General features: G+C 44.2%; 1 protein-coding gene across 1 annotated transcript; it reads right to left on the bottom strand.

Annotated features, from left to right (window-relative positions):
• Positions 1–4,036: 4,036 nt before the first annotated feature.
• On the bottom strand, positions 4,037–26,171 carry LOC138371823 (uncharacterized). Its single transcript, XM_069336848.1, has 4 exons — positions 25,932–26,171; positions 7,737–8,260; positions 5,742–5,832; positions 4,037–4,714 (listed from the first exon to the last, which is right to left on the bottom strand). Exons 1-4 carry the CDS (start codon positions 26,169–26,171, stop codon positions 4,037–4,039), a joined length of 1,533 nt encoding a protein of 510 aa, XP_069192949.1.
• Positions 26,172–27,294: the final 1,123 nt, after the last annotated feature.

Here is a 27,294-nt window from a genome sequence, read left to right as displayed (position 1 = left end):
CTCCACCCCCAGGAAGCAGCCCGTGACAGCTGACTAACACCCAGGTACCTATTTTACTGCTAGGTAACAGGGGCATAGGGTGAAAGAAACTCTGTCCATTGTTTCTCGCCGGCGCCTGGGATCGAACCCAGGGCCACAGGATCACAAGTCCAGCGTGCTGTCCGCTCGGCCGACCGGCTCCCTCTAAGCTATATATTGCAATAAACTCGTAATATATATCTAGGACTATATGCAAGTCCCATCAAGTGAACTTTACGCTACGTGTTTGGCCAGCGTATATTATATATATATATATATATATATATATATATATATATATATATATATATATATATATATATATATATATATATATATACACTCTACAACACACTCTACTATACACTCTCAACACTCTAATTGTGGCAGCGATAGTTATGCAATTTCTGCTCAACATTCAAGTTTCTTTCGGTTTTTCCACCATTTCACTACAGCCCAATTTTTTTTTCTTACAGTTTGGAATAAATATCCATTGCGAGAAGGTCGTAATTCTGATTAATGGTATCACAAAATATAATGATGCTTAAGTATCAGGGGTATGAAGAACTTTTGACTCGTATGGATTCATCCTTTACTCATCGTATTGATTCATCTTTACTCATCTTTTCCAGCAAACGGAACTAAAATTCGAGGGCGCGGAATGCAAGGCTCCAATCCGTGGCGTGGGTAGGCGTGGCTACTTAGGCCACATGGCGAGGGTGGGCGTGGCTAGTTAGTCCCATGGCGTGGGTGGGCGTGGCTAGTTAGGCGTCATGGCGTGGGTGGGCGTGGCTAGTTAGGCGTCATGGCGTGGGCGGGCGTGGCTAGTTAGGCGCCATGGCGTGGGTGGGCGTGGCTAGTTAGGCGTCATGGCGTGGGCGGGCGTGGCTAGTTAGGCGCCATGGCGTGGGTGGGCGTGGCTAGTTAGGCGTCATGGCGTGGGCGGGCGTGGCTAGTTAGGCGCCATGGCGTGGGTGGGCGTGGCTAGTTAGGCGTCATGGCGTGGGCGGGCGTGGCTAGTTAGGCGCCATGGCGTGGGTGGGCGTGGCTAGTTAGGCGTCATGGCGTGGGCGGGCGTGGCTAGTTAGGCCACATGGCGTGGGTGGGCGTGCTTAGTTAGGCCCCATGGCGTGGGTGGGCGTGGCTAGTTAGGCCCCATGGCGTGGGTGGGCGTGGCTAGCCAACACGCCAAGCCTCCCATGATTGGCGCACATGGTAATTATCTCGCGTTTCTGATAGGATGAAATATTTCGGTAAATGACCCACGCGGGACTACACTGTGTGGTGGGTGAGGATAGCAAGACTACACTGTGTGGTGGGTGAGGATAGCAAGACTACACTGTGTGGTGGGTGAGGATAGCAAGTCTACACTGTGTGGTGGGTGAGGATAGCGGGACTACACTGTGTGGTGGGTGAGGATAACAGGACTACACTCTGTGGCGGGTGAGGATAGCAGGACTACACTGTGTGGTGGGTGAGGATAGCGGGACTACACTGTGTGGTGGGTGAGGATAACAGGACTACACTGTGTGGTGGGTGAGGATAGCAGGACTACACTCTGTGGCGGGTGAGGATAGCAAGTCTACACTGTGTGGTGGGTGAGGATAACAGGACTACACTGTGTGGTGGGTGAGGATAACAGGACTACAGTCTGTGGCGGGTGAGGATAGCAGGACTACACTGTGTGGTGGGTGAGGATAGCAAGTCTACACTGTGTGGTGGGTGAGGATAACAGGACTACACTCTGTGGCGGGTGAGGATAACAGGACTACACTCTGTGGCGGGTGAGGATAACAGGACTACACTCTGTGGTGGGTGAGGATAGCAGAACTACTTGATGGTATATCGCAATTAACCCCTGGATGCAGGAGACTGCTCGTAGGACAACAAGAGACTGCTCGTATATTATATACAAGAGACTGCTCGTAGGACAACAAGAGACTGCTCGTATATTATATACAAGAGACTGCTCGTATATAAAAATATAAAACATAAAAACGTATATAAAACATATAAAAACAAACACCATCAATCTACCTCTCGCTAAGTGGCGAGAGGTAGATTTTTGTTTATGTAAACAAAACAAAAATACGATCGACATTGCTTAAAATTTTTTTGTGCTAACTTCCAACTCAGATTTATCACTTAATTTAATGTTTTCCTCAGTTGGTGTATCTATTACGATAACCGCCGGCTCACTGCTGATTTTAATTCCGATATCCGAGTCCTGTCATGAACAAGTATTGTCTTTCAATATATCCAGGACAGAATGAACAGCAGATTGCACTCTTCAGTGACAAAGAAAATGCCTTCACTCACGGATTCAGAAGCCTACCTCAAACAACAGCTTCTTGAACCGTCCCCAAAATCCAGCAACATGTCCTCAACAACACATCACAAGAAAGACATTCGACTTCCCCAACCATACCTACTCAAAATTCTCCCCAACCATACCTACTCAAACCGCCCCGAACCGCAGCCTTATACCAGTCTTCTAGAGACCTCAAACCACAATGAACCATTTTCACAACTTTCCACACTGCCAGTTGCTCACACTCTGATATTCTCAGCCTCCTCCTCCTCCTCCTTGCTCCGGTTATACGGGATGTCATTAAAAAATATCTTGAGTTCCACAATCACTACATTTTCTCAACTTTTCTGGCCTCATTTCCTTCAGTCAGTCTTATACAGACAGATGAGACCTCTACCCCCTCTATTCTCAACACGTGAGTAACTATCTCTCTTGGCTACTGTCGAGTGATCTACAGTAATCTACCGTTTTTGCATTCTTCATTAGTTTTACATCATCTGTAAACATTCACACGTATGTGTTTGCTCCCTTGGGAAGACCATCAACATAAATTAGGAGCAGTAATATTGTTCCATGGCTGAGCTCTGGGGGATCCCAAAAGTCATAGACCTCCAGCTCAACACCCTCATCTTTGGCTATGGCCCTTTGTTTCCTAACCGTCAGGTACTCCACTTGTCAATACCAGTTTTTGTTTTTTTTCAGTTGTCCCAACTTGTCTCTCAATCTGGGACACCAGCCTCTATTGAGGAACAGTATCAAATGTGCTTTAAAAAAACTTGAAGACGTAGTTCTTTCAAAACGGAGGTACTCAGCTTTCGTTTTGATGACCTTGTCACTGAACACTCCCACGTTTGGTCAGTATTACAACTCCTCTTTCGAAATTGATGTTACAAATGTATCACTGCAGATGCGCCATTATTCTCCTACTGATTACCTATTCCAGCACTTTGCAAGGAGAATATGTATCTAACACTAGTCTAGTACCTCTTGTTCAGTCGTATTTTCCAATAATGGACCTTTGTTTACCTTTTACAGCTTCCGGGAGATCTTCAGTCTCGAGTATTTTATTAAAGGATCTTAGTTAGCGACAAAGTGCCCCTGCAACCTACTTCAGCAGCCACGGTGATGACAAGTCTCGGTCCTACTGCTTCTGCTGCGTTTATAGTTCCTTAAGGTGATGGTTCACCTCGTTTTTAGTAACTTCTGTTTCTTTTAATGCTGCTTCTGATCGACTTTGACCTTCCACTCTTGGTCGTTAAACTGGCCCTGTTTACTAAACTCCTTGAAACCTTTGTTAAGCTTCTCTCACACACACCTCTTTGTCATTTTCTGCGAGAACGACCCCTTGTCTCTCTACGCTTCATGTATGGCCATGCAGAAACTATGATGTTTTTATTCTTACCAATTACAGCTATGTTGGTTATAAATTGCCTCTCAGCTGCCCTCCGAATTTGGCTGTGCTAGTTTCCTGAGTCATCTTAGTTCCTTTCTGTTGTAATCCCGTGCTAAGCTCTCAACATTTTCCATGCTATTAAGGTTGCTTTCTTCTCTTCGCTGCAAGACCTATTGATCCAAGGGTTCACACTCTTTGGTTATCTCCTTCGTTTCCTTCTTGAGAATAATGAGGAGCTCTGTGTCGTATCTGCACATGTTTAACATATGAAAATCCATCGTCTCATTGGTTAGGCTTACCTGTTATAGTTATATTTACTGCGCTTGTGGATATAGGCTCTCTCTCTCCTTCTCAGCTTGTGTCTCGGTCAGAACTTCTCCTACAGCTTGTGTCTTGGTCAGAACTCCTCCTTCAGCTTGTATCTTGGTCAGAACTTCTCCTACAGCTTGTGTCTTGGTCAGAACTCCTCCTTCAGCTTGTGTCTTGGTCAGAACTTCTCCTACAGCTTGTGTCTTGGTCAGAACTCCTCCTTCAGCTTGTGTCTTGGTCAGAACTCCTCCTTCAGCTTGTGTCTTGGTCAGAACTCCTCCTTCAGCTTGTGTCTTGGTCAGAACTCCTTCTTCAGCTTGTGTCTTGGTCAGAACTCCTCCTTCAGCTTGTGTCTTGGTCAGAACTCCTCCTACAGCTTGTGTCTTGGTCAGAACTCCTCCTTCAGCTTGTGTCTTGGTCAGAACTCCTCCTTCAGCTTGTGTCTTGGTCAGAACTCCTCCTTCAGCTTGTGTCTTGGTCAGAACTCCTTCTTCAGCTTGTGTCTTGGTCAGAACTCCTCCTTCAGCTTGTGTCTTGGTCAGAACTCCTTCTTCAGCTTGTGTCTTGGTCAGAACTCCTCCTACAGCTTGTGTCTTGGTCAGAACTCCTCCTACAGCTTGTGTCTCGGTCAGAACTCCTCCTACAGCTTGTGTCTTGGTCAGAACTCCTCCTACAGCTTGTGTCTTGGTCAGAACTCCTCACTCAGCTCCACTATGGACTCGAGCAGTGGTCGCTGGCTCCTAGGGACATCTCATACTCTATCTTCTCAACATTTTTTGGTTTTCGTTTTGATTATACACTAATTGTAGTGTTACTAATAATTGATATTAAAAATTTTTACATTTTCCTTTCCTACTCTTTTGCTGGATTTTGTTCCTTTACACTTTTAAAGTTTAACCTGCGTCGAACTCTACAGATTAGCTAAGATACAAAACAGGTTTGAAACCAGAAGCAGAATCTTCAATTACTTCTTCCAGTAGCTAAGGGAGGAGAAGATTGATCCCAAGGACAGGCGTTCTACGCTACCGTTTCCTAGAGTCGGGTCCTGAACGAGTCTGGTCCCAAGAGCAGCAGCCCGCACCATCCTTCACCTAGCATCCGTTGTTCAGGAAGATAGTGCTTGCAGTATCATCTCCAGACATGAACAGGGACGAACATGGCCCCAAGAACAGAAGCATCACGAGCTATATATGATCCAAGATGAGCATATGGCCCCCAAAGAACAGGAGCATCACCAGCTACATGATCCAAGATGAGCATATGGCCCCCAAAGAACAGGAGCATCACCAACTACATGATCCAAGATGAGCATATGACCCCCAAAGAACAGGAGCATCACCATCTACATGATCCAAGATGAGCATATGACCCCCAAAGAACAGGAGCATCACCAACTACATGATCCAAGATGAGCATATGACCCCAAAGAACAGGAGCATCACCATCTACATGATCCAAGATGAGCATATGACCCCCAAAGAACAGGAGCATCACCAGCTACATGATCCAAGATGAGCATATGACCCCCAAAGAACAGGAGCTCTCACTAGTCATGATCCAGGGCGAGCGTGGCCCCAGGAGCCGAAGCCTCCTGCTGAGAGGAACATCGCACCTGCACTCCTCTTCTTCCAGGACAACCGGGTCTGCCTCGGGAAGAGGGACCAGTTACACTGCTCACGTGTTCCGCATGCGGCACTCAACCATACTGACATCCACCGCAATTTTTGGACAAAATTCCTCTTTTCTCCCTGAAGGGAATTCTTTTTGGGGGGGTGTCGCTAACACATCCGAGAGTGTCCAACTGCTTTGGATAAAAAGGTAGATCTTTACTGAGAAAGTAAATATATCTTTGAGGATGGCAAGCTGCGTTCACTGAAGAGTTGAGGTGATGCAAGAACGTAAGCAAAAGGCGGGGTTTGGGCTAACTGGTCGTTCCTGGCTAAGGTTGTTAACCTCTCTCTCTCTCTCTCGGGACCGCTTATATATATATACCCTTTATTGACTGGTGGGCCCCGTTGGGCTGCGGCCCCACGCCGCAAGCACCCCAACAGGATAATTTGTTTTAACTCATGATTGGTGTTCTTCACACGCTCGAGTGAAGCACTGGAATCCTCCTGGACTCTCGTCTCCCCCAGCGCTCTTGTTGGTGTCCCAGCTGACTGCGCCTCTACTCACCCTACCCCCGTGGCTCTCAACCAACCACAACGGTGAGGTGGGTTTTTACGGTCTCTTTTGCGGATCAGGCGAGACGTGTAGCTTTAAAAGCAAAAATCACCGTAAACCGGACAGACGCCGACTTTACGGTGGCTTCAATTCTCACGTGCCTAGCAAGATAGGAGGAAACTGTTTTCATTTTTTAAAGCCAACTTTTCACTAGATGATACAATGGGTTTATAACGGGAGACGCTTGACCACTACACAGGGCTGTGTACCGGTGGCTGTACCATATGAGCAATGCACCTGCATCTTGTGGGAGAATGTTAACTGAATGCTGACGTTTATTTTTCATAATTATTTGTATTTACAATGTGTAAAGAGACATTTAAGGAGAATATACACCGCCCAATTGGCTTATTACCCTGGCCAGTCCTACAACATTCAATACATAAGGTCCTACATCAACCAATACATTATACTGCTTAGAATCCTACATCAATCAGTACATTATACAGTCCAGAGTCCCACATCAATGAATAAATTACACTGCCCAGTGCCTACATCAATCAATATATTACACTGCTTAGAATCCTACATCAATCAATACATTATACAGTCCAGAGTCCTACATCAATCAATATACAGTCCAGAGTCCTACATCAATCAATATACAGTCCAGAGTCCTACATCAATCAATATACAGTCCAGAGTCCTACATCAATCAATATACAGTCCAGAGTCCTACATCAATCAATATACAGTCCAGAGTCCTACATCAATCTAAACATTACACTGCCCAGTGTCCTACATCAATCAATACATTAATTTGTAAGAAGAATTTATCAGCTGTGCAATAGCCTGCAGCTATCGTTGGTCTCAATAATAATATTCCTTAGCAGGTTTTTTTTGTTCGATGTTAAAGAGCAAAAACATTATCGTCAATCATTTGATAATACATGTAAAGCAATTAGTGTATGTTTATATTAGTATTCTGCATGATAAAAGCATCCTGGTAAGTGCCTTCACATTACAGGTGTGTGTGCCAGTAACAATATATCTATGTTAGTTACTTGTTAGTTACTTGACTCTATGTGTACGGAACGCCTGGTGATGCTACAGAGGTTGGGGGAGTGTGGGGAGATGTGATCTCTCGGAATGCCTCTCCTACCATCTCTGCTACTTCTGCTACCTAATCTACTACTACTAATACTACTATCTCTGTTGCTACTATTGCTGCCATCGTTGCTACCACACCCACCCCACATATCTCCCATTTCTACTACCATCTCTGATACTGCTAGTACCATCTACTATTATGCTTCTACTATTGCTGCTATAGCTACTTGCATCTCATCTACTCCAGTCTATACCAACGGTAAACTGCGGTCCTCTCCACAACTGCTTCCTGATTCAGATCTGAATTTTCGTAGATAGTTTGTGGCGTGTCCAATGCATTGGCAATATTCTTAAGCCCAATTTATAGTTTAATAAAGTTGTCGGGTGGAGATGTTCCGCGGGTCGAGTACTTAGTCATTGTAAATGACAAACCTGTTCTTGGACTTATTTACTAAAGGTTCAAAAGTGAGAATGATTGTTACGGTCGTGTGGAAAAGTCCTGATAAGAAATTCTCTGCGAATTTCTTATGTCCAAGCTGTGATGTTTTAAGTCCAGGCTGTGATGTTTTAAGTCCAGGCTGTGATGTTTTAAGTCCAGGCTGTGATGTTTTAAGTTCAGGCTGTGATGTTTTAAGTCCAGGCTGTGATGTTTTAAGTCCAAGCTGTGATGTTTTTAGTCCAGGCTGTGATGTTTTAAGTCCAAGCTGTGATGTTTTAAGTCCAAGCTGTGATGTTTTAAGTCCAGGCTGTGATGTTTTAAGTCCAGGCTGTGATGTTTTAAGTCCAGGCTGTGATGTTTTAAGTCCAAGCTGTGATGTTTTAAGTCCAAGCTGTGATGTTTTAAGTCCAAGCTGTGATGTTTTAAGTCCAGGCTGTGATGTTTTAAGTCCAGGCTGTGATGTTTTAAGTCCAAGCTGTGATGTTTTAAGTCCAAGCTGTGATGTTTTAAGTCCAGGCTGTGATGTTTTAAGTCCAAGCTGTGATGTTTTAAGTCCAAGCCTCGTCCAGACGGTGTGCGTGTACGGTCCCAGGACGTTGGAACAGGTAAAGCATTTCAGCAGGTGTAAGGTTGAGGGGCTCCCCCTTCACTCGAGGTCACTGGGAACAGTGGTCATGCCAGGAACAGCTTTTTCTTGTTATGTTTTGCCCCGAGGGCTGAGTTTATTGGGCAGCATCACTCATGCTGTGAGTGAACATAGCAGCATGTAACAGCTCTCCCCCACCTTTCAATTGGAAGAAATCCCGCTGGGTTGTTCCTCCTGTCACTTGTACCCAGACGCAGTTAGGACTTGCTTAACTGTCTCAAGGGGACAGTTCATGAAAGGAGATTAACATTTGCAAACCATTACAACTTGTGCGTTATCGTGTGGGTGCAAAGAGGGATTGCGGAATCTTTTTAAGGACAATATTTCGCTAAATCAAGCAATGTGGATTTCATTCTGCATCTCAAATCTCTAATATCTCTCAGGTGGGCACAGTCTCTCAAATAGAGGTGAAGGCGGTGTTTATCTCTCGTCTCTGAGAGGCTGCTGCTCCTCCTACAAGGCTCAGTTGTCGTTTTCTGTCTTGAGTATCTACGAGTAACTGTTTAAGAGACGAATTATTTGTTCTCTCTCTATTACAGCTTCTCTTCCTCGACCACCTTCCTGCTACTTGCCCCGCTCCTGTGCCAGGTAAGTTACGGGCTCACCATAGCCCGTGCTACTTGCCCCGCTCCTGTGCCAGGTAAGTTACGGGCTCACCATAGCCCGTGCTACTTGTCCCGCTCCTGTGCCAGGTAAGTTACGGGCTCACCATAGCCCGTGCTACTTGTCCCGCTCCTGTGCCAGGTAAGTTACGGGCTCACCATAGCCCGTGCTACTTGCCCCGCTCCTGTGCCAGGTAAGTTACGGGCTCACCATAGCCCGTGCTACTTGGAACTTGTTCCGTGTAGCTGAATCTCTAACAACAACAACAACCTTCCTGTCGTCGATACTGATTGGGAGTGTCAGCTGCCAACACATGGTACGAATTGACTGATTTGTTCCTCTATCCTCCTTTCCTCAGTTACCTTATCACGGTGATGTTGCCTGATATAATGCCTCTGACTTGTAGAAAAGGGAGGAAGTACTTAGTATGGTCTCCTTCAGCGCCCCTCAGCAGTCATAACACACCTGGTTGATACCAGGTTGATGGGGTTCTGGGAGTTCTTCTATTCCCCAAGCCCGGCCCGAGGCCAGACTTTACTTGTGAGAGTTTGGTCACACAAGTCAACGAACAACTGTTCGTCCATTACCTCAGATTGCAACGTGGGAGGGAATTCATAGGAACTTGATCACCTTTCCTTGACCGGTTAGTATTTTCACAGGTCTCGTGGTTTCAGAGACTGTACATGGGTTCTCAGCCTGTTTTTATTTTTCCTCAAAAAAGGCTTTGAAGTGCGGCTTTCGGAATCAATACAGATCACAGTTCTTTTTGCGTTTCTTTCTAGGTATCTTAAAATGTCCTAACAATCACAGTTATGCATACTTTGAGAAGCAATAGTTTTTAATTCATTCTTTGTCTTTACTTCCGTTTTAAAAGACATTAAACCTAATTAGAGCGTGATATTAACTCCAATTACAGTGTGCGCTGCTCCAGCCCTGACATTAGTTGGATTAGCAAATGCATCAGTGGAGATTTAGTCCAACTCATTTTCTGCTTCTTTATTGATTTCCTTGAGAGGCTTATGCCTCATTTCTTCTCGCATCATGTTACCTTTTTTTCATTAATCTCGTTTATTTATCATCTTTCTCAGTCCTTCCTCCCAGAGACGTGATGATTGGCACGAGTATATTTAGAGGGTTACACACAGAAATCACAATTGCGTGATGCATCAAATGAACAAATCCACAAGGGCCGTGACGAGGATTCGAACCTGCGTCCGAGAGCATCCCAGACACTGCCTTAGCTCAGTCGATTAAGGCAGCGTCTGGGATGCTCTCGGACGCAGGTTCGAATCCTCGCCACGGCCCTTGTGGATTTGTATATTTAGGGGGTTGCTCAAGCAGGTGGAATACCGATTCACGTCCTTATTGACCAAAGACCATTTGTGCAGAGAACATGTCACACTGTGAAGCATGATACATATGACGATCCTGCCCAAGCCTCGAACAATATATTCAATAATATTAGTGATTATATATTTTTTTTAATTGTGATGATAATGCCGTCTCTCTGTATAGATGGACAGGTGAACTGTGACAGTAACGGTGGACAGTGACCACCGAGAGACAGAGATGGTGGACAGTAACATGATCTAGTGTCACATCAACTTTATGCACAGGTATACGTGCTTTCAAAGAGACACTAAGACATGTTTTCAATAACTTCATTAAAATGAAGAAAAAAATAAGGTAATTAATTTCGACATGCTTAGTTGCCTATACATACTCCCGCGGTCACCACAGGCTAAGCTGGGTCAATAGAAACCTATTATTTATTTCATTGTACTCTCTATATCATTTTATTACTCATTTTTATTTTGAAAAAATCGTCAATTTTTGTTATTAGTTCATCAGTGAGCACCAGGGAAGGAAAGGTTACCTTGCAATGATTTCGGGGCTCAATGTCCCCGCGGCCCGGTCCCCGACCAGACCGCGGGGTTGCTGGACTGGTCAACCAGGCTGTTGGTTGACGGGTGGATGGGTGTACTACCTTTTCAACTCTCACGAACATATTATGACAAGTAAACAAAAAAAATTAAAACATCTTATTGTAATTTCCTTTTCTAATAACTTAAGATGTAAAAGAATATCATTAACATCTTTATTTATAAGTGTATATGCAAATGACGATCACGAAACACTGATCATTTGTATGCGGAAAATCCACAGAGAAATGGAAAAGAGTGATGAACGTTTCGGCCGATCAGGGCCTCAGTCCGGTGTTGACAAAGGCCCTGATCGGCCGAAACGTTCCATTTCTCTGTGAAATTTCCGCATAAATGTATATAAGCCCATAGCGCTAAAGTTCAACTCTAGAACTTGTCAACAGAGCGTCTAGAGTCTCTATGACGTCTCTATGACGCTCTATTGACACAGCCCCACAACCACACCAAACAGAAGACAAAACGAACCTAACAATCAAACTCATCAAGTCTGAGTCTGGGCCTCATTACGATTCAGAGGTCAACGCACAACTCATTAAATCGACTGGCAAATTGAACTATTAAGAAGGACCGAAGCGAGGTCCTTTGAGAACCCCATTTTTTACATTCCTTCCCATTATGAATTTGATCCATTAGCATACATGGGGCCGAGTCATGGATCGTGGCTGTTGCGGGATTTGCATTTAAACAGCGCCTCGGATTTATGCTTGCCCTTAAACGGGACAAAGTATTTAGGTATGTATTCTGCTACAACTGCAATCACTTACAAAAATCCTTATACTTGTTGCATGTTGCAACAAGTAAATGATAGATGGAAATTGCTAGTTTTTTTTGGTATTATAATTAATTTGGGTTTATTATACTACTGATTTGTTTGGTATAAAATCTATATTTATCTCATTCAAACGAATTAAAAAGTATCGGAAAAGTATTCTCGTTATTAAGAAGTTAAGGACAATAAAAATATATAAAAACAGACAAATAAAATATGAACAATATTTATGAGTAAAAGAGAGTTATTATTTCGTGATTGTAAATCACGAATTATCAACTTGATTGGAAGCTTAACAGACAAAAAGAGTGATACCTAATAATATTGCGAACTCTTTATTACTCGCCCTGACACAAACACGAATTTAAAAATAAAGAAAAATAAAATGCAAGAGAAAAATAACTTGTCGTCCTCAGTCGATCAATAAATAACGAAGATATCTCCACAAGGCTCTACAAAAACAAACAAAAAAACAAACAAAAAAGACACACACACATACCCATCGTCTTCAATAAACTTCCCTGATATCCTCAGAGTACTATACCTTAAGACAGGTTAAATCACTTAGCTTCTTCTACTGGTATGTGTGCTATTCCCTCCCATGCAACGCCTCATATATCAATGGCTAAACACGCAGAGAATTCTCCTCCCGCTAATGACTCATTTTTCAAAGACATTGATTCGCGTTGCTTGAGAGTGAAGTTTGTCCATGTTTACATTGACGTAATGGAAGGTTGGCCCCTTGTAAGGGGGGCCAAATCCCCCCCAGGGGGTGAGGGGAGAGGGGGCCAAATCCTAATCCCGAACATGAAGTCATTCCTAGAGGAATAATGATGGGGAGGATTTGTATAATTAAATTATTTTAATGGTTGGCTTTAATGATTAAATTATTTTAATCTGATCAGAACTGTGTTCAAGTCGGATGCCACTACTGAGACTGCCTTGTTTGATGAGCCAAGGTTATGAGCTCATCCTGGGTGAGCCAAGAACAATGGACGTAATGTCTGATCTCATCAACTCTCATGCAAAGATAGACAACAAAAAATCATGAATTTTAGAGCAAGCTTACGGCCCACACAGAAAAAATACAGATCGATATATCTGATTCCTCTGTCTTCATCCTAGCAGTAGATAAGTACCTGAGAGTTAGCTGACTGTTGTGGGATGCATATTGTGGTTTACCTAGTAGTTAGCTACAGGGGGAGGGGGGGGGGGGAAGAAATAGGGACCTTTACAAACTTTCTATTCTCGATAACACCCAAGACAAGGATAACAAAATAGATAGTCGACAAATAAAATTCATATACATGTTGAAAACATACATATAAATGTTGTAAACATGCATGAACATGTGGCAAACATACTTATAAATGTTGTAAACATGCATGAACATGTGGCAAACATACTTATAAATGTTGTAAACATGCATGAACATGTGGCAAACATACTTATAAATGTTGTAAACATGCATGAACATGTGGCAAACATACTTATAAATGTTGTAAACATGCATGAACATGTGGCAAACATACTTATAAATGTTGTAAACATGCATGAACATGTGGCAAACATACTTATAAATGTTGTAAACATGCATGAACATGTGGCAAACATACTTATAAATGTTGTAAACATGCATGAACATGTGGCAAACATACTTATAAATGTTGTAAACATGCATGAACATGTGGCAAACATACTTATAAATGTTGTAAACATGCATGAACATGTGGCAAACATACTTATAAATGTTGTAAACATGCATGAACATGTGGCAAACATACTTATAAATGTTGTAAACATGCATGAACATGTGGCAAACATACTTATAAATGTTGTAAACATGCATACACATGTTGCAAACCTACTTATAAATCTTGTAAACTCGATCACATATTCACCATAATGCAACACTGTTAGATTATTTCCATTGTCTGAGGCAGGAAGGCTTATTGAGAGCCTCTCTAGCCAACAGCTAACTCTTATCCAGAATGCAACCCCCCCCCTCACAACAGGTGTATATTTCACAGGTACCTGTTTATTGCAAGGGTGAACAGAGACGTCAGGTGTAAGAAAACCGGCTCGGGGAGTGGTACTAAAGCCTCACCAGGTGTGAGACAACCACCGTTCACCTATAAATTACCGAAGGTATATAAGAGAGAGAGAGAGAAAGAGAGAGGCAGGAGCTAATATTTCCATATCCTATAGTGAGTGTGTGTACTCCCGAGCCGAGACGTTGCAAGGCGTAGAAAGACGTTGCAAGGCGTAGAAAGACGTTGCAAGGCGTAGAAAGACGTTGCAAGGCGTAGAAAGACGTTGCAAGGCGTAGAAAGACGTTGCAAGGCGTAGAAAGACGTTGAAAGGCTTGCAAGTTCTATTTTCTCTGCGTTCTGCGGTCTGCGGGACTAGTAAAGCTGCTACTAGTGCGAGAGTCTAGCCTTTAGCATAGAGAAAGTGATCCTTATGTGCGAGAAACGCGCAAGGTCCCGCTAGTAGGGATGATTATTCGTGACATTTGCGTACGTTCAAGTGCTATAGTTGATACTGCTAGTGGCCAGGGAGTTGAAGCTATTGCCTTTCAACACGCATATAAGAATTGTGTGCTAGTAGAGACGGTTCCTGAAGTATGTGTCGGGGTTTCTAGCTCTAGAGGGGCAGCAGTTGTTTACCAAACACCCTCGTTAGTGCTAGACAGCATCCTGACTAGGTGCTATTTTACCGTGTTCATAAGAACAAAGGCAACTGCAGAAGGCCTATTGGCCCAAACGAGGCAGCTCCTATTTATAACCACCCAATCCCACTCATATACATGTCCAACCCGCGCTTGAAACAAAATAAAAAAAACGGTTCATCGCTAGCATCCTGGATAGTAGCTAGTATTGAGACGACTGCTCGAGTGCCTGCTGATGCTGGCTAATAGCACTATGGGCGCGAGCTAGTAGAGAGAGAGAGAGAGAGAATTAACAGTGAAGCCCTTAAGGTCATTCAGCCTTCTAGACAGAAGTTAATAGAGGCGTTTAACTAGGTGCATGTTCGATAGACTATCGCACCTTAGGTGTGGTGTTTGTTTAACTAGTGTCTAAGACTCCTGTTAGGTTAGCTAACGTCCTGGGCTGGTGTTAGGCTAACTAACGGTCCGGACAAGAGGTTATATAGTGGTCGAAGAAGCTGTCTGTTGGCTCTTTATCGCAGCCGTCCATCGACGGTCAAAGACGGAGCCCAAGATGTTTTCCCTCCGTCTGATTTCCGCTGTTTTCAGACATGTCGGTGGTTCGTAGAGCTTCGAACCATGGTGCCGAGAGGCGTTGAGATACCGACTACCGAGACGTGCATTTCCGTCGGGCGACGATGCTTCCGTCGGCTGTCGGGAGGAGATATCTAGATTGTGATTTAGACTGGTCTATCGATAGGCTTTGCGCCAAGTATTTTGGCGTTTTCTTCCCTCGAGGAGCTGCGTATTGCTGCGTTATCGTTGCGTTATCGCTGCGTTGTTGATTACCTACTGCCGCTGGTGTTACTGCACCCGACGCTGGTGTTACTGCTCCCGGTGCTGGTGTTACATCTGCTGCTGTTACTGTGTCTCTTGCAGATGACATACAGTAACCATAAAATGATATCAAGTGATCGTTGTGTGAAATGAAGCATCATATCTTACCACAAGATGACCACACGTGAAATGTCTTGAAAATAAGACAAAACTTCATTCACATAAAAAAGTTATTGTCACTATAAAATCAGGCGACTGTTCTTCACTCAGGAAAATGTCCGATGACCTTATATAAGAACGTAAGTATAAGTGAAACTACAAAAGGCCTAATGGCCCATGCAAGCCAGCTCCTATTGGCCCATATGAGGCAGCTGCAATTGGCCCATACGAGGCAACTCCTATTGGCCCATATGAGGCAGCTGCAATTGGCCCATACGAGGCAACTCCTATTGGCCCATATGAGGCAGCTCCTATTGGCCCATACGAGGCAGCTCCTATTGGCCCATACGAGGCAGCTCCTATTGGCCCATACGAGGCAGCTCCTATTGGCCCATACGAAGCAACTGCAATTGGCCCATACGAGACAGCTCCTATTGGCCCATAAGAATCAACTCCTATTGACCCATAAGAAACACCTCCTATTGGCCTATACGAGGCAGCTCCTATTGGCCTATACGAGGCAGCTCCTATTGGCCTATACGAGGCAGCTTCTATTGGCCTATACGAGGCAGTTCCTATTGGCCCATAAGAATCAACTCCTATTGACCATAAGAAACAGCTCCTATTGGCCCATACGAGGCAGCTCCTATTGGCCCATACGAGGCAGCTCCTATTGGCCCATAAGAATCAACTCCTATTGGCCCATACGAGGCAGCTCCTATTGGCCCATACGAGGCAGCTTCCATTTCTATCCACCAAAACTCATTACCTGTTGAATGACAGACAAGTTAATTCAGAGCTGAGGTAACTGCACCTAACCTATAATTACTAAGTCAGACGTTAATTATCAGCTTGACATTAGATGTAGATTCATCCCCACAAAAACATTCTATAAATGTACTAGGAAATATCTTGCCCAGGAAATTAGTTTTGATAAAACAAATATTTAAGCATTCTTTTGAGGACAGAAACATGTTTATTCTCTATACACATTTAATTTTAAGTAAAGTAATTAGTGAATTAATTATCAGCTAATTATGAGCGCGACTGTATACGCTCGCGCGCGCACAACGGTAACAGAGGTTTCTGAAACAGGGAAAAGTCTATTTGAAGAAGAATTCAACTTTTCATAATTCCTGTTGTCGGGAGTGAGGAAGCTTGGAATTAGGCTTATGGAGGTTTAAACATGGACTTAAGCATCGGCCCACATCCTGGCCTTCGCCAGAATGCAACCCACAACAGCTGCATAACTTCCAGGTACACTGCTAAGTGAACAGAGGCATCAGATGGAAAAATAAAACGTGCACATTAGTTTTACTCCTGTGCTATGAATGAGCCTTGAACCCATCCACTAAGAGTCGAAATCATAATATTGATTTACCTCCAAAGTTACATTGATTAATTTGTAAATCTAAGACAGCCGTAAATTACCCCATGGTCACTTAAACCAAGCAATTACTACCAAGTGGTTGGCTGTAGGCTTTTTTTTTTTTTTTTTTTTTATTAACACATTAGGTACATCTGCATTAGTGCAGCTACCCTAGACTATATGAAGTACAGTGTGTCAAAAAGGCTAACTAGGTGATGCTAAAAAATCCCCATCACACAGGATGGTTAGTCATACAGAGGCATGTGATAAGCAGTCTGCACTGGCAGACTCCGGATGCATTTTGAGGATAACAACACAAGATTGAATAAGGTAGCAGTGGTAATACAAGTCCCCATCTCGCAGGATGGTTAGTCATACAGAGCCATGTGTTTAGTAGCCTGCACTGGCAAATTGTGTGGTTGGATTTTTTTTTTTTTTTTTTGGACGAACACTGGTGGAGGAAGTCTTAGGTAGATCAATGCCAAGTTTTAAATAACCTGCCACGAAAGAAATTTAATTTCTTGGCGTACGCATGTTCCTTTCCTGTTGATGTCCGAACAGCTTTGGAGAAGGATGGGGGTGGGAAAGAAGGATGGGGGTGGGGGAAGAAGGATGGGACGGGGTTGGAAGGGGGGAAGGGGATTTTAAAATTCAGGAAAAGGATGTGGATGGGCAACAAGGAGGTTTGAAACTTCGGTGGTCTGTCCACTTTGGGATGGGGTGGGGTCTGGGTGTGTGTATGTGTGTTTGTGTGGTGCTTTGGGTGTCAGGCACGATGTTTGGGGGTGTCAGTTTGGGTGTCAGGCACGATGTTTGGGGGTGTCAGTTTGGGTGTCAGGCTGGCTAGTGTGGGTGCCTTAAATGTTGGCTTGTTCGCCTCGGGCCGGTGGCTGAATGAGGTGGTTCTTGACAACAACTGGATTTCTTCACTGTTTGCTTATGCAAAGAGGAGATTTTTGGTTTGTTGTGGTGTATCTTTATATATTTTTTACCAGGCTATGATCCTGTGGTCCCGGGTTCGATCCCGGGCGCCGGCGAGAAACAATGGGCAGAGTTTCTTTCACCCTATGCCCCTGTTACCTAGCAGTAAATAGGTACCTGGGTGTTAATCAGCTGTCACGGGCTGCTTCCTGGGGGTGGAGGCCTGGTCGAGGACCGGGCCGCGGGGACACTATAGCCCCGAAATCATCTCAAGATACCCCAATCCTACTCAAGATAAGATAGGCTTGTCAGTATTTGTGGTTAAGGGAGCCCCGGACGTGAGTGTACCTGATCACTTTTGGTTCGAGAGTGACAAGTGGGTGTAATGGTGGCTGTAATGGTGTGTAGTGGGTGTGATGGTGACAGTGATGGTGTGTAGTGGGTGTGATGGTGGCAGTGATGGTGTGTAGTGGGTGTGATGGTGGCAGTGATGGGGGTGTAGTGGCTGTGATGGGAGTGTAATGGGTGTGATGGTGGCTGTGATGTCACTACACTCTAATCCCGTCACTGCTACCCCCCATCACTATAACACCATCACTGTCACAGTGTAACAATGCCTGTAATACAATGACTCCTATAGCTATCCCCGACACTGTGACCGCCCCGTCATTAACCCTGGTCACAGTAACCTGAGTCACTGTAACTTGAGTCACTGTAACTTGAGTCACTGTAACCCGAGTCACTGTAACCTCGTCACTGCCAAACAGTTCCTTAGATGTACAAGCTCTCCAGATTCAACACATGAAGTCCACTGGATGAATTGTTTTAGGCCTACCTTTAGATTTTAGGCCTATCTTAATTCTAATCACACAAATATTAAGTTTACTGGCGACAATGACTGCCTGACAACTGGCTTTCTTAGTTGAATTAATTTCTAACAGCAGTTATAGCTTTGTTATAGATGCTTACAGAAAGTCCTCTTTTACTATTTTATTTATTTATAATTATTTACTATAATTTAAGTCTATTTTTACTGGGTTAGGGATTTAACTACCTGTTCTTTGTTCAATCATTGAAGATAATTCTGTTCAAATATTATTTTACAGATAATGTTCTTTTCATTCAATTTGGTTTTTGCTGCAGAAGTTTCTCATTTTTAAGGAGTTTTCTTTCGAAATTTCTATTTCTGCTCCGATTTCTTGAAAAGTTCTTTTGAAAAGCTTAGCTAATTAAAGTATTTATTTTAGCATTTTTTGGTGTGTATAATGACTGTCGAGGGAAGTACTTACAGTAAGGAAGTATAGTGTGTTATTTTGTATAATACTTGACCTTTGACAAGTGATCTTAATGACCTATTAAGATCACCTCGACTACTTACTGACCAACCACCAGCAAGTATACTGAAGTCCCCCCAACATGGATCCGAACACAAATTGACTAGTTTATATACACCATAAAATGACCGGCATCTCTCAAGGTGTATATCTACACTTACGCTTTTTTTTTGACCGTCGACGATGTCCCAAACCTCGAGAGTAAACACCACTTGAGATCAAGGGGTCCTTCACCCTCTTGCCAGACCAAGCTAGAGGCGCCGACTGCACTAAAACTCATTAATAAGTCTCCCTGTGTTCACAACATTTTACTTAAACGCAATTTAAGAGACCATATGCTGTATCTGATATTCAGATTCACCCCCGTGATTAAAAGCCGGATTTTCACACTCCAAATTCTAGCCACGAAGATGGAGCAAAAACTGGTCGAGCATAAGTCACAGAATAACTGAGATTTTAGTCTAAGACTCGCCTTCAGCGACCTCCTCCTCCTCTCTCTCTCTCTCTCTCTCTCTCTCTCTCTCTCTCTCTCTCTCTCTCTCTCTCTCTCTCTCTCTCTCTCTCTCTCATCCAGAATTCGATATGATTCACTTCGTCGGATCTGTCGTTTGATAAATTTATAACATCATCAAGTTAGAAAACACGGAGCTTATCGAGTCATACGTAAGGATGGTAGAGAACATTCTCATATCTGCCGTTGTCTGGTGGTCAGTTACGTCTGTTAAATTAGGCAAAAAGATAAAGGGGAGGACTGCATGTACTCTGGGGTTCAGGATGAGAGGGCAGTGTGTGTTGCCCAGATGAAGAGGAGAACAAGATAGTGTGTACTCGGTATTCAAGAGGAAGATAAGGCACTATGTACTCTGTGTTTCAGATGATTGTGATCCAGAGATCTCCCCTTATACTGGAGACCAGATTATAACCAATATTAATAGCTGCCTGCAGATAAAAAGACAACCATGATTGTGAAAACTACTCAACAACTTACGAAGAAAAAAAACAGGAATGTAATTCTTCCTTAGGGACATTCTTAACCAGAGACTTTACTGACTCTCCAGCGGACTTCATTTAACCTAATGGGATGGGAAAAGGAATATTCAGAATAATGACTTGTGCTTAAGGGAAGTCTTAGAGCAGGTGCAAGAGACTTGAGCAGGTTGTGACAAGTGACAAATGACAAGTGACACAAGTGACACAAGTGACACAAGTGACATAAGTGACACAAGTGACACAAGTGACACAAGTGACACAAGTGACACAGGTGACATAAGTGACATAAGTGACACAAGCAGATGGGCAGGTTGTACAAGCCTTCACACGCGGCTCTCAACACAGTCAGTCACCGTTGTTGTTTGAGATTCACTACTTGGAACACAAAGTACCAAGTAGCACGGGCTATGGTGAGCCCGGAGTTATTCATTCACATTAAAAACGCATTTATTTTGAGGTTCACATTGGCCCACCAATCACCGTCATTAACCTAAACAAAATAAAACAAATATATCGTGTTTGTTTGCTGTCAGTTGCTCGTTGTTTCCATGTAATTGCCTGATACCATTTTTATAACATTTTTCATAAATCGGATTATTATTTTCTTGTTGTAGGGTTTTGGAATTAACTACAAAAGACTAAAGTCTAATGTGAGAACCATTACGTATAACTGACTCAAGTTTCGGTTCATTACGAATATATCTATAGTCTCTCTTATTTTGGTCCACTATCTATATCTACCCTTATTTCTCCAGCTGCGTATATCCGAAGTCCCTATATTATCCCCTCACTTCGGGTAACAGAAGAATCTTTTAATCTCTTTTTATCCTGACAATGAATTGCTGCATATCATAGAAGAATGCACCGGCCGGTCCAGTTTATAATTAAAACTGTGTAGAGTACCTGGAGGTGAGGCGGGTGAGTACCTCTGTAGGAGGTGAGGTGAGGTAGGTGAGTACCTCTGTAGGGGGGGGAGGGGGAGGGGGGAGTGGACTAGCATCTTACTCTGCACTCGACCACCCCCCTCTCTCTCTCTCTCACCCTTCCCCCCTCCCCACTCCACCAGTCCACTCACCACACAAGGACGATAAGGAGATCGGTTATATGCACTGGCAACATGGGCTGCAAGCTGGAGAACCTCAGATTCAGCGAAGGATATGGAGACTAATTAATTCAGCAACATGGTGGTGGTGGTGGCAGACCGGTGCAACTGGGCACCAGCCAACATTATTGGGGGGCAGATGGACTCGGGTAAGAAAAAATGGACTTATTTACAGATATATGGGTGAAGTGAGTTAAGATTTAGATGGGAACTACTGTACCCTCAATGGGCCATATCAGACTATTCAGCACTTCCTTGTAGACAGGTTGGGAGGGTGGAAGGTGGCTTGGGGGGGGGGAGGGGTGTACTGACGACCAAGAGGATAATTAAGTGTGACTGTTCCTCTCTAGGGGTAAGCTCTTTGGAGCCACAGAGCCTATTCCCTTCCGGTTCTTCCTCTTACTCTTAGGGTAGTTTGAGTCTATATTGTAAACATATTCTAATGTCTTCGTCGATAGAGTCATGTATACTCATTATATATCTGTCTTGCTCTGTGTCTGGCATCCTCGAGCTCTATGTCAGGCATCCTCGGGCTCTATGTCAGGCATCCACAGGCTCTATGTCAGGCATCCACAGGCTCTATGTCAGGCATCCTCGAGCTCTATGTCAGGCATCCACAGGCTCTATGTCAGGCATCCTCGAGCTCTATGTCAGGCATCCTCGGGCTCTATGTCAGGCATCCACAGGCTCTATGTCAGGCATCCTCGAGCTCTATGTCAGGCATCCACAGGCTCTATGTCAGGCATCCTCGGGCTCTATGTCAGGCATCCACAGGCTCTATGTCAGGCATCCACAGGCTCTATGTCAGGCATCCACAGGCTCTATGTCAGGCATCCACAGGCTCTATGTCAGGCATCCACAGGCTCTATGTCAGGCATCCACAGGCTCTATGTCAGGCCTCCTCGGGTTCTATGTCAGGAATTCCCGAGCTCTATGACATCATCATCGGGCTCTATGTCAGGCATCCACGGGCTCTTCTCCCAACTATACTTATGTGAGTGTGGATGAGGTGAATGTGGATGAGGTGGGTGTAGGGGTGGCTGAGGAGGATTTGAGCGCGAGGTTGAGTGAGTGGATTTATGGACGAGGTCCCTTCTTCATGCATAACATTTTTGTGTCACTAACCTCGTATTTACAGACCGCTTACCAATTACCTCTGGACCACGTGTAGGTGACGCTAGAGCACATGGGAGTGCATGGGAGCACATGGGAGTGCATGGGAGTGCATGGGAGCACATGGGAGTGCATGGGAGTGCATGGGAGTGTATGGGAGCACATGGGAGTGCATGGGAGTGCATGGTAGCACATGGGAGTGCATGGGAGCACATGGGAGTGCATGGTAGCGCATGGGAGTGCATGGGGGATGGGAGGGGAAGTTGTTATATGTAAAACCAGGAATAACTTCAGCCAGGGGTCCTCCAGACGTCATGTGGATTCATTGGAATTCCAGGTTGTATAGCTTATAGCACGTCGTGGTGCAAGGGATAAGGTACGTGCGCATTTTGGGCGTACACAAGGTCGATCGAGGGAGGGGTTCGAATCCCTGCATTGCTCCCAATTGGATTATCTCATGGATATATCACGTTATTGCCGTTTCCTTGTGAATAATAATATGGACAATATTTATTTCAACAGTTTGAACTGTTGATGACGGTGAACACACCAGTGTGAACACAAGCTACCGTTCACCTGTACTGAACACCATAATAACAGAATGATCTTAAGTAATTCCGGTAAGGTATGATGGCTAGGGGGCGCTTGCCATCAGGCGCCTGTCCGGCTCTCTTTAGGGAGAGCTGTAAGCCTGATTGGAGAGGCACTAGGGCGTCTGTCCGACTCTCTTTAGGGAGAGCTGTAAGCCTGATAGGAGAGGCACTAGGGCGCCTGTCCGACTCTCTTTAGGGAGAGCTGTAAGCCTGATAGGAGAGGCACTAGGGCGTCTGTCCGGCTCACTTTAGAGAGAGCTGTAAGCCTGATAGGAGAGGCACTAGGGCGTCTGTCCGGTTCACTTTAGAGACAGCTGTAAGCCTGATAGAAGAGGCACTAGGGCGTCTGTCCGGCTCACTTTAGAGAGAGCTGTAAGCCTAGTGAAGAGCGGGAAACAGGAGGACATGAAGCAGGGCAGGAGGAGCAAAAGAAGGAACAGGATAAGTATAGGGAAGATGCTGGTGGAAGAGCAGCAGGAATAGGAGGAAGCGGGGGGGGGGGGAAAGGGGAACAATAAAAAGAATGAGACGTTGAGGAAGAAGGACAGGAAGGAGGAGGAGGAGGAGGAGGAGGCATGAGAGAAAGCTGTCTATGTAACTTTTTGCGTGGTAAGTCACCCTCACATATGTCGCTTACCCACCACCCGCAGGCGACACGGAGGGGGGGGGGGGAGGTTGATATTTTATGTAATAATTATTTAAGAGATCACTACATATCACATACCGATTATTTAAGAGATCACTACATAACACATACCGATTATTTAAGAGATCACTACATATCACATACCGATTATTTAAGGGATCACTACATAACACATACCAATTATTTAAGGGATCACTACATAACACATACCGATTATTTAAGGGATCACTACATATCACATACCAATTATTTAAGGGATCACTACATAGCCCATACTGATACTAGGCATCCCCGCGTGCGTTAGGCATTTCATCAACTGCCGTATATTACCTAAATAAATGTAACTTTGTTAATACTAACTTAGTCTAAAAGGCAGCTGGGAGGGCGGGTGACAGAGAACAGGAATGAAACATTAATACCACCATCAGCGAGATCTATATAACAGAATAATTCCACTCTGAAAAATTATAGGAAGGAATGACAATTTCAGATCACAAACTGAGTGAGTTTATTTACCTCCCCAAAAATGTAATTGGGTACATATACTATTAGCCAGAGTTTCTGACTCGAGGCAATTAACAGGTAAGGGATTGTAGCATAGAATTAAGGCACTTACCTAAATGATAGGAATTCAGATCAGTCTCTATAAGTATAATGTACAGCGAATTTCTATATAAAAAACTACATATGTGCTAATTCACACGTCTTTGGCCCAAACGCCACATGCAAGCTGTTTCTTCACTATATAGAACTCCTTTTACAGGAAGAACTCTTAAACCCCCAAAATACTCCACAGAGTCTAGACTAAGAGTCAAAGAGTCTTAAGTCCTGTCTCAAAATAGACACGGTTTAAAGCTAAGTTTATTTTAGAACAAGCCACTTATAAGCTTGCTTGCAGACCACCTTAAGCCAATACATCCTATGACAGCCTATAGGCCGAAGTTAGACTATCAGTACCAGTAAACTGGACTGCAAAAATTGGAGCTTAGTTCAACAGTTCTTGAAACTACGTCAAACTTCCTCTGCCCCCCACTCTCCTTTGTGCTAATATTGATGAACTAAAGCTAACAGCTTTAGTTCATCCACTAAAGTTCATTAACTTTGTTCATTAACATCATTCATTTAGTTCATTAACAGTTCATCCACCAAAGCCTAAGCCAGAGGCTGTAACCTGGTCCTAGCCTCCTGAGACTTAGCACCATTTCACTCTCCCTTCCCGTTCTTCACACGCGAGAACAACAAAGAATTCATCTTAAAATATGTTGAAAAAACGTCCCGATATTCGTCAACTCTTGGACTTAAATTGTTAAAATTGACTTAAATTCGTCAACTCTTGGACTTAAAACCGAACTCTGCCCCCCACACACACTTCATGACGCCAGCGGCGACACCGTTCACACTGAATATTCTATTCCAGATGCATGTAAATAAACCCCCCAAAAATGTGTGTAATCAGAGATAACGTGACTAAAAAAAATATATTAGACCTCCAACCCACGCGTCTGAAAACAGAAGCAGATGACGACGTTTCGGTCTACCCTGGGGCTTGATAATGGTTCAAAACGGACCGAAAATTAGTCACGTCCGGATTTGTTTTTCCAGATGTGTTGGTTGGGTGTCTGGTGTATATTTTATTTCATCAGTGAATACAGAGGACTCGATAATGCGGATCAATCAGCCTGTTGGAATACCGAAAACAAAACTAAATTGCAAAATGGCAAAAGAGCACGTTGTGGCGACGGGAAGGCGCTGAGACAGACGCTGATGGTATGCTCACTAGAGTCAGCATACCATACGAGAGATGAAATAACTCTTGGAGTTATTTCATAACTCCAAAAAAAAAATGACATGGAGAGTTAGGCAGTGGTCTCGTGTGCCACACATAAGCCGGATACCTTCACCTGCGTATACATGATTGATCATGGTAGCCGGATACCTCCACCTGCGTATACATGATTGATCATGGTAGCCGGATACCTCCACCTGCGTATACATGGTTGTACATCATAAGGAATGCTCTCAGAGATCTGAACAAAGAAAGCATTTAAACGTTTTAATCAATTTTGAAATGCTCAGCAAAACACTAATCTTTTAGTGTTTTGCAAAACAAAGTCCTAATCTTCTTAAACATCAAATTAATATGTCAATACTTTAAAGTTATGCCAGCTGCTTCGTCTCGGAGTTCAGGGACTCGAATTACGAGAAAAATACATGAAAGTGAACCCCCCCCATGTCACTGTAGACGATACACAGAGCCATAATCGCAACGTTAAAAATACTCAGAGGAATCGACACAGTAGACAAAAGACGAGCAACGTGACGTGGTGCGCAGACAAGGGAATTAACACCTGTAGACACTAAATAAGCTGTCCAACAGGTCACAAGTATACTATAAACAACCTCATTGCCATAGTGAAGAACTAGAAACATGAACTTGGGAAGCAGGATATGAAAAATGTTTTCGAGAACCCGCATACCAGTTGGTCGAGAACTGAAACTCATCTCCCGAGTACATCAAGGGTGAATAAAGTTGAGTTCACACGCAACAAAGGCTTGCTGAAGCTGGCAGATGCAGCAGCAGACACAGCATCATCCACAGCAGCAGCAGCAGCAGCCACAGCAGTAGCCACAGCAACAGCAGCAGCCACAGCATCATCCACAGCAACAGCAGCAGCCACAGCAACAGCATCATCCACAGCAACAGCAGCAGCCACAGCAGCCACAGCAGCCACACATCGGGGGTACACCCGCATAATTTACTACCATTAAAAGCACACCAAGGCATCCTGGGCGTCACCCATTCTGCTCACGTACACACGTGGTTTCCCCCGCGCGTAACAGGTTCAAGATTCTTAGGGTGCTCTTCCCAGATGGGCGCGAGGGACGGCAGGGTAGTGCCTGTTGACACACACATGGATACGTGGCCAGGGGGTCGTGGCCAGGGGGTCGTGGCCAGGGGGTCGTGGCCAGGGGGTCGTGGCCAGGGGGTCGCGGCCAGGGGGTCGAGGCCTGGGATACCCCTCAACTACCCCTTCACATACACACAAACATACACATACACCAGCCAAACCACTTCCTGTTGTGCTCACATACACGGCCTCGCTGCTAATCCTTGCTGCGACGCGCACTGGCTTTGTCCTGTCAGGAACAAGAACACATGAACACATTGTTGCTGTTCTGATTCAAATGTTTAGCATTTGAACTTCTGTCGGGCGTAGAAGTAGCGAACCTGCAACATATCTTCCAACCTTACTAGTCAGGATACACATATAATCCCTATTACACGAATGGTCATATTCCTTATATTCCATAGTATATTATATTCCACTATTATATACCTCAATATGTTATATTCCCCAATTATACTACATTCCACGATATATTATATTACCCAATTATATTATATATGCCACAGAAGGTTATGCTCCACGACATTCACATAATATTGCTCTCCACACCTGAGCATACATGTTACTTAAGGAGCGACGTACCAAGGCCAAACAGCTTCCGAAGAAGTCCTCTGACGACTGAGCAATGTGACGAATGTCCTCTCAGACACGATGAAATAGCACATAAACCTACATTCATCTCATCCCAGTGATACAGCTTCCCAACCTCCCTCCCATCCCCCCAAACATGCATGTGTAGCTATGTACACGCAGGATACATGTTTGAGGAGCGGGAGATTGTATCACGTACTCACAAGTATCCTCGCACGTAAGAGACGACCCAGAGGTCAAGATCTTACGAGAGCAAGACTATATTGCCTTAAAAAAAAACAAAAAAAACATATGAGACTGCTCTATTCGATCAAGTTTTTCAGCGACTCCGCTTATCTTGGAGAATATCTTCACCGGAAATGCCAAATACGCGGCC

Source organism: Procambarus clarkii, chromosome 37, assembly GCF_040958095.1.
Source record: "Procambarus clarkii isolate CNS0578487 chromosome 37, FALCON_Pclarkii_2.0, whole genome shotgun sequence".
Lineage (NCBI taxonomy): Eukaryota > Metazoa > Arthropoda > Malacostraca > Decapoda > Cambaridae > Procambarus > Procambarus clarkii.
Note: the sequence above shows the minus strand (reverse complement) of the source record. Positions and strands in the feature narration are given on the sequence as shown.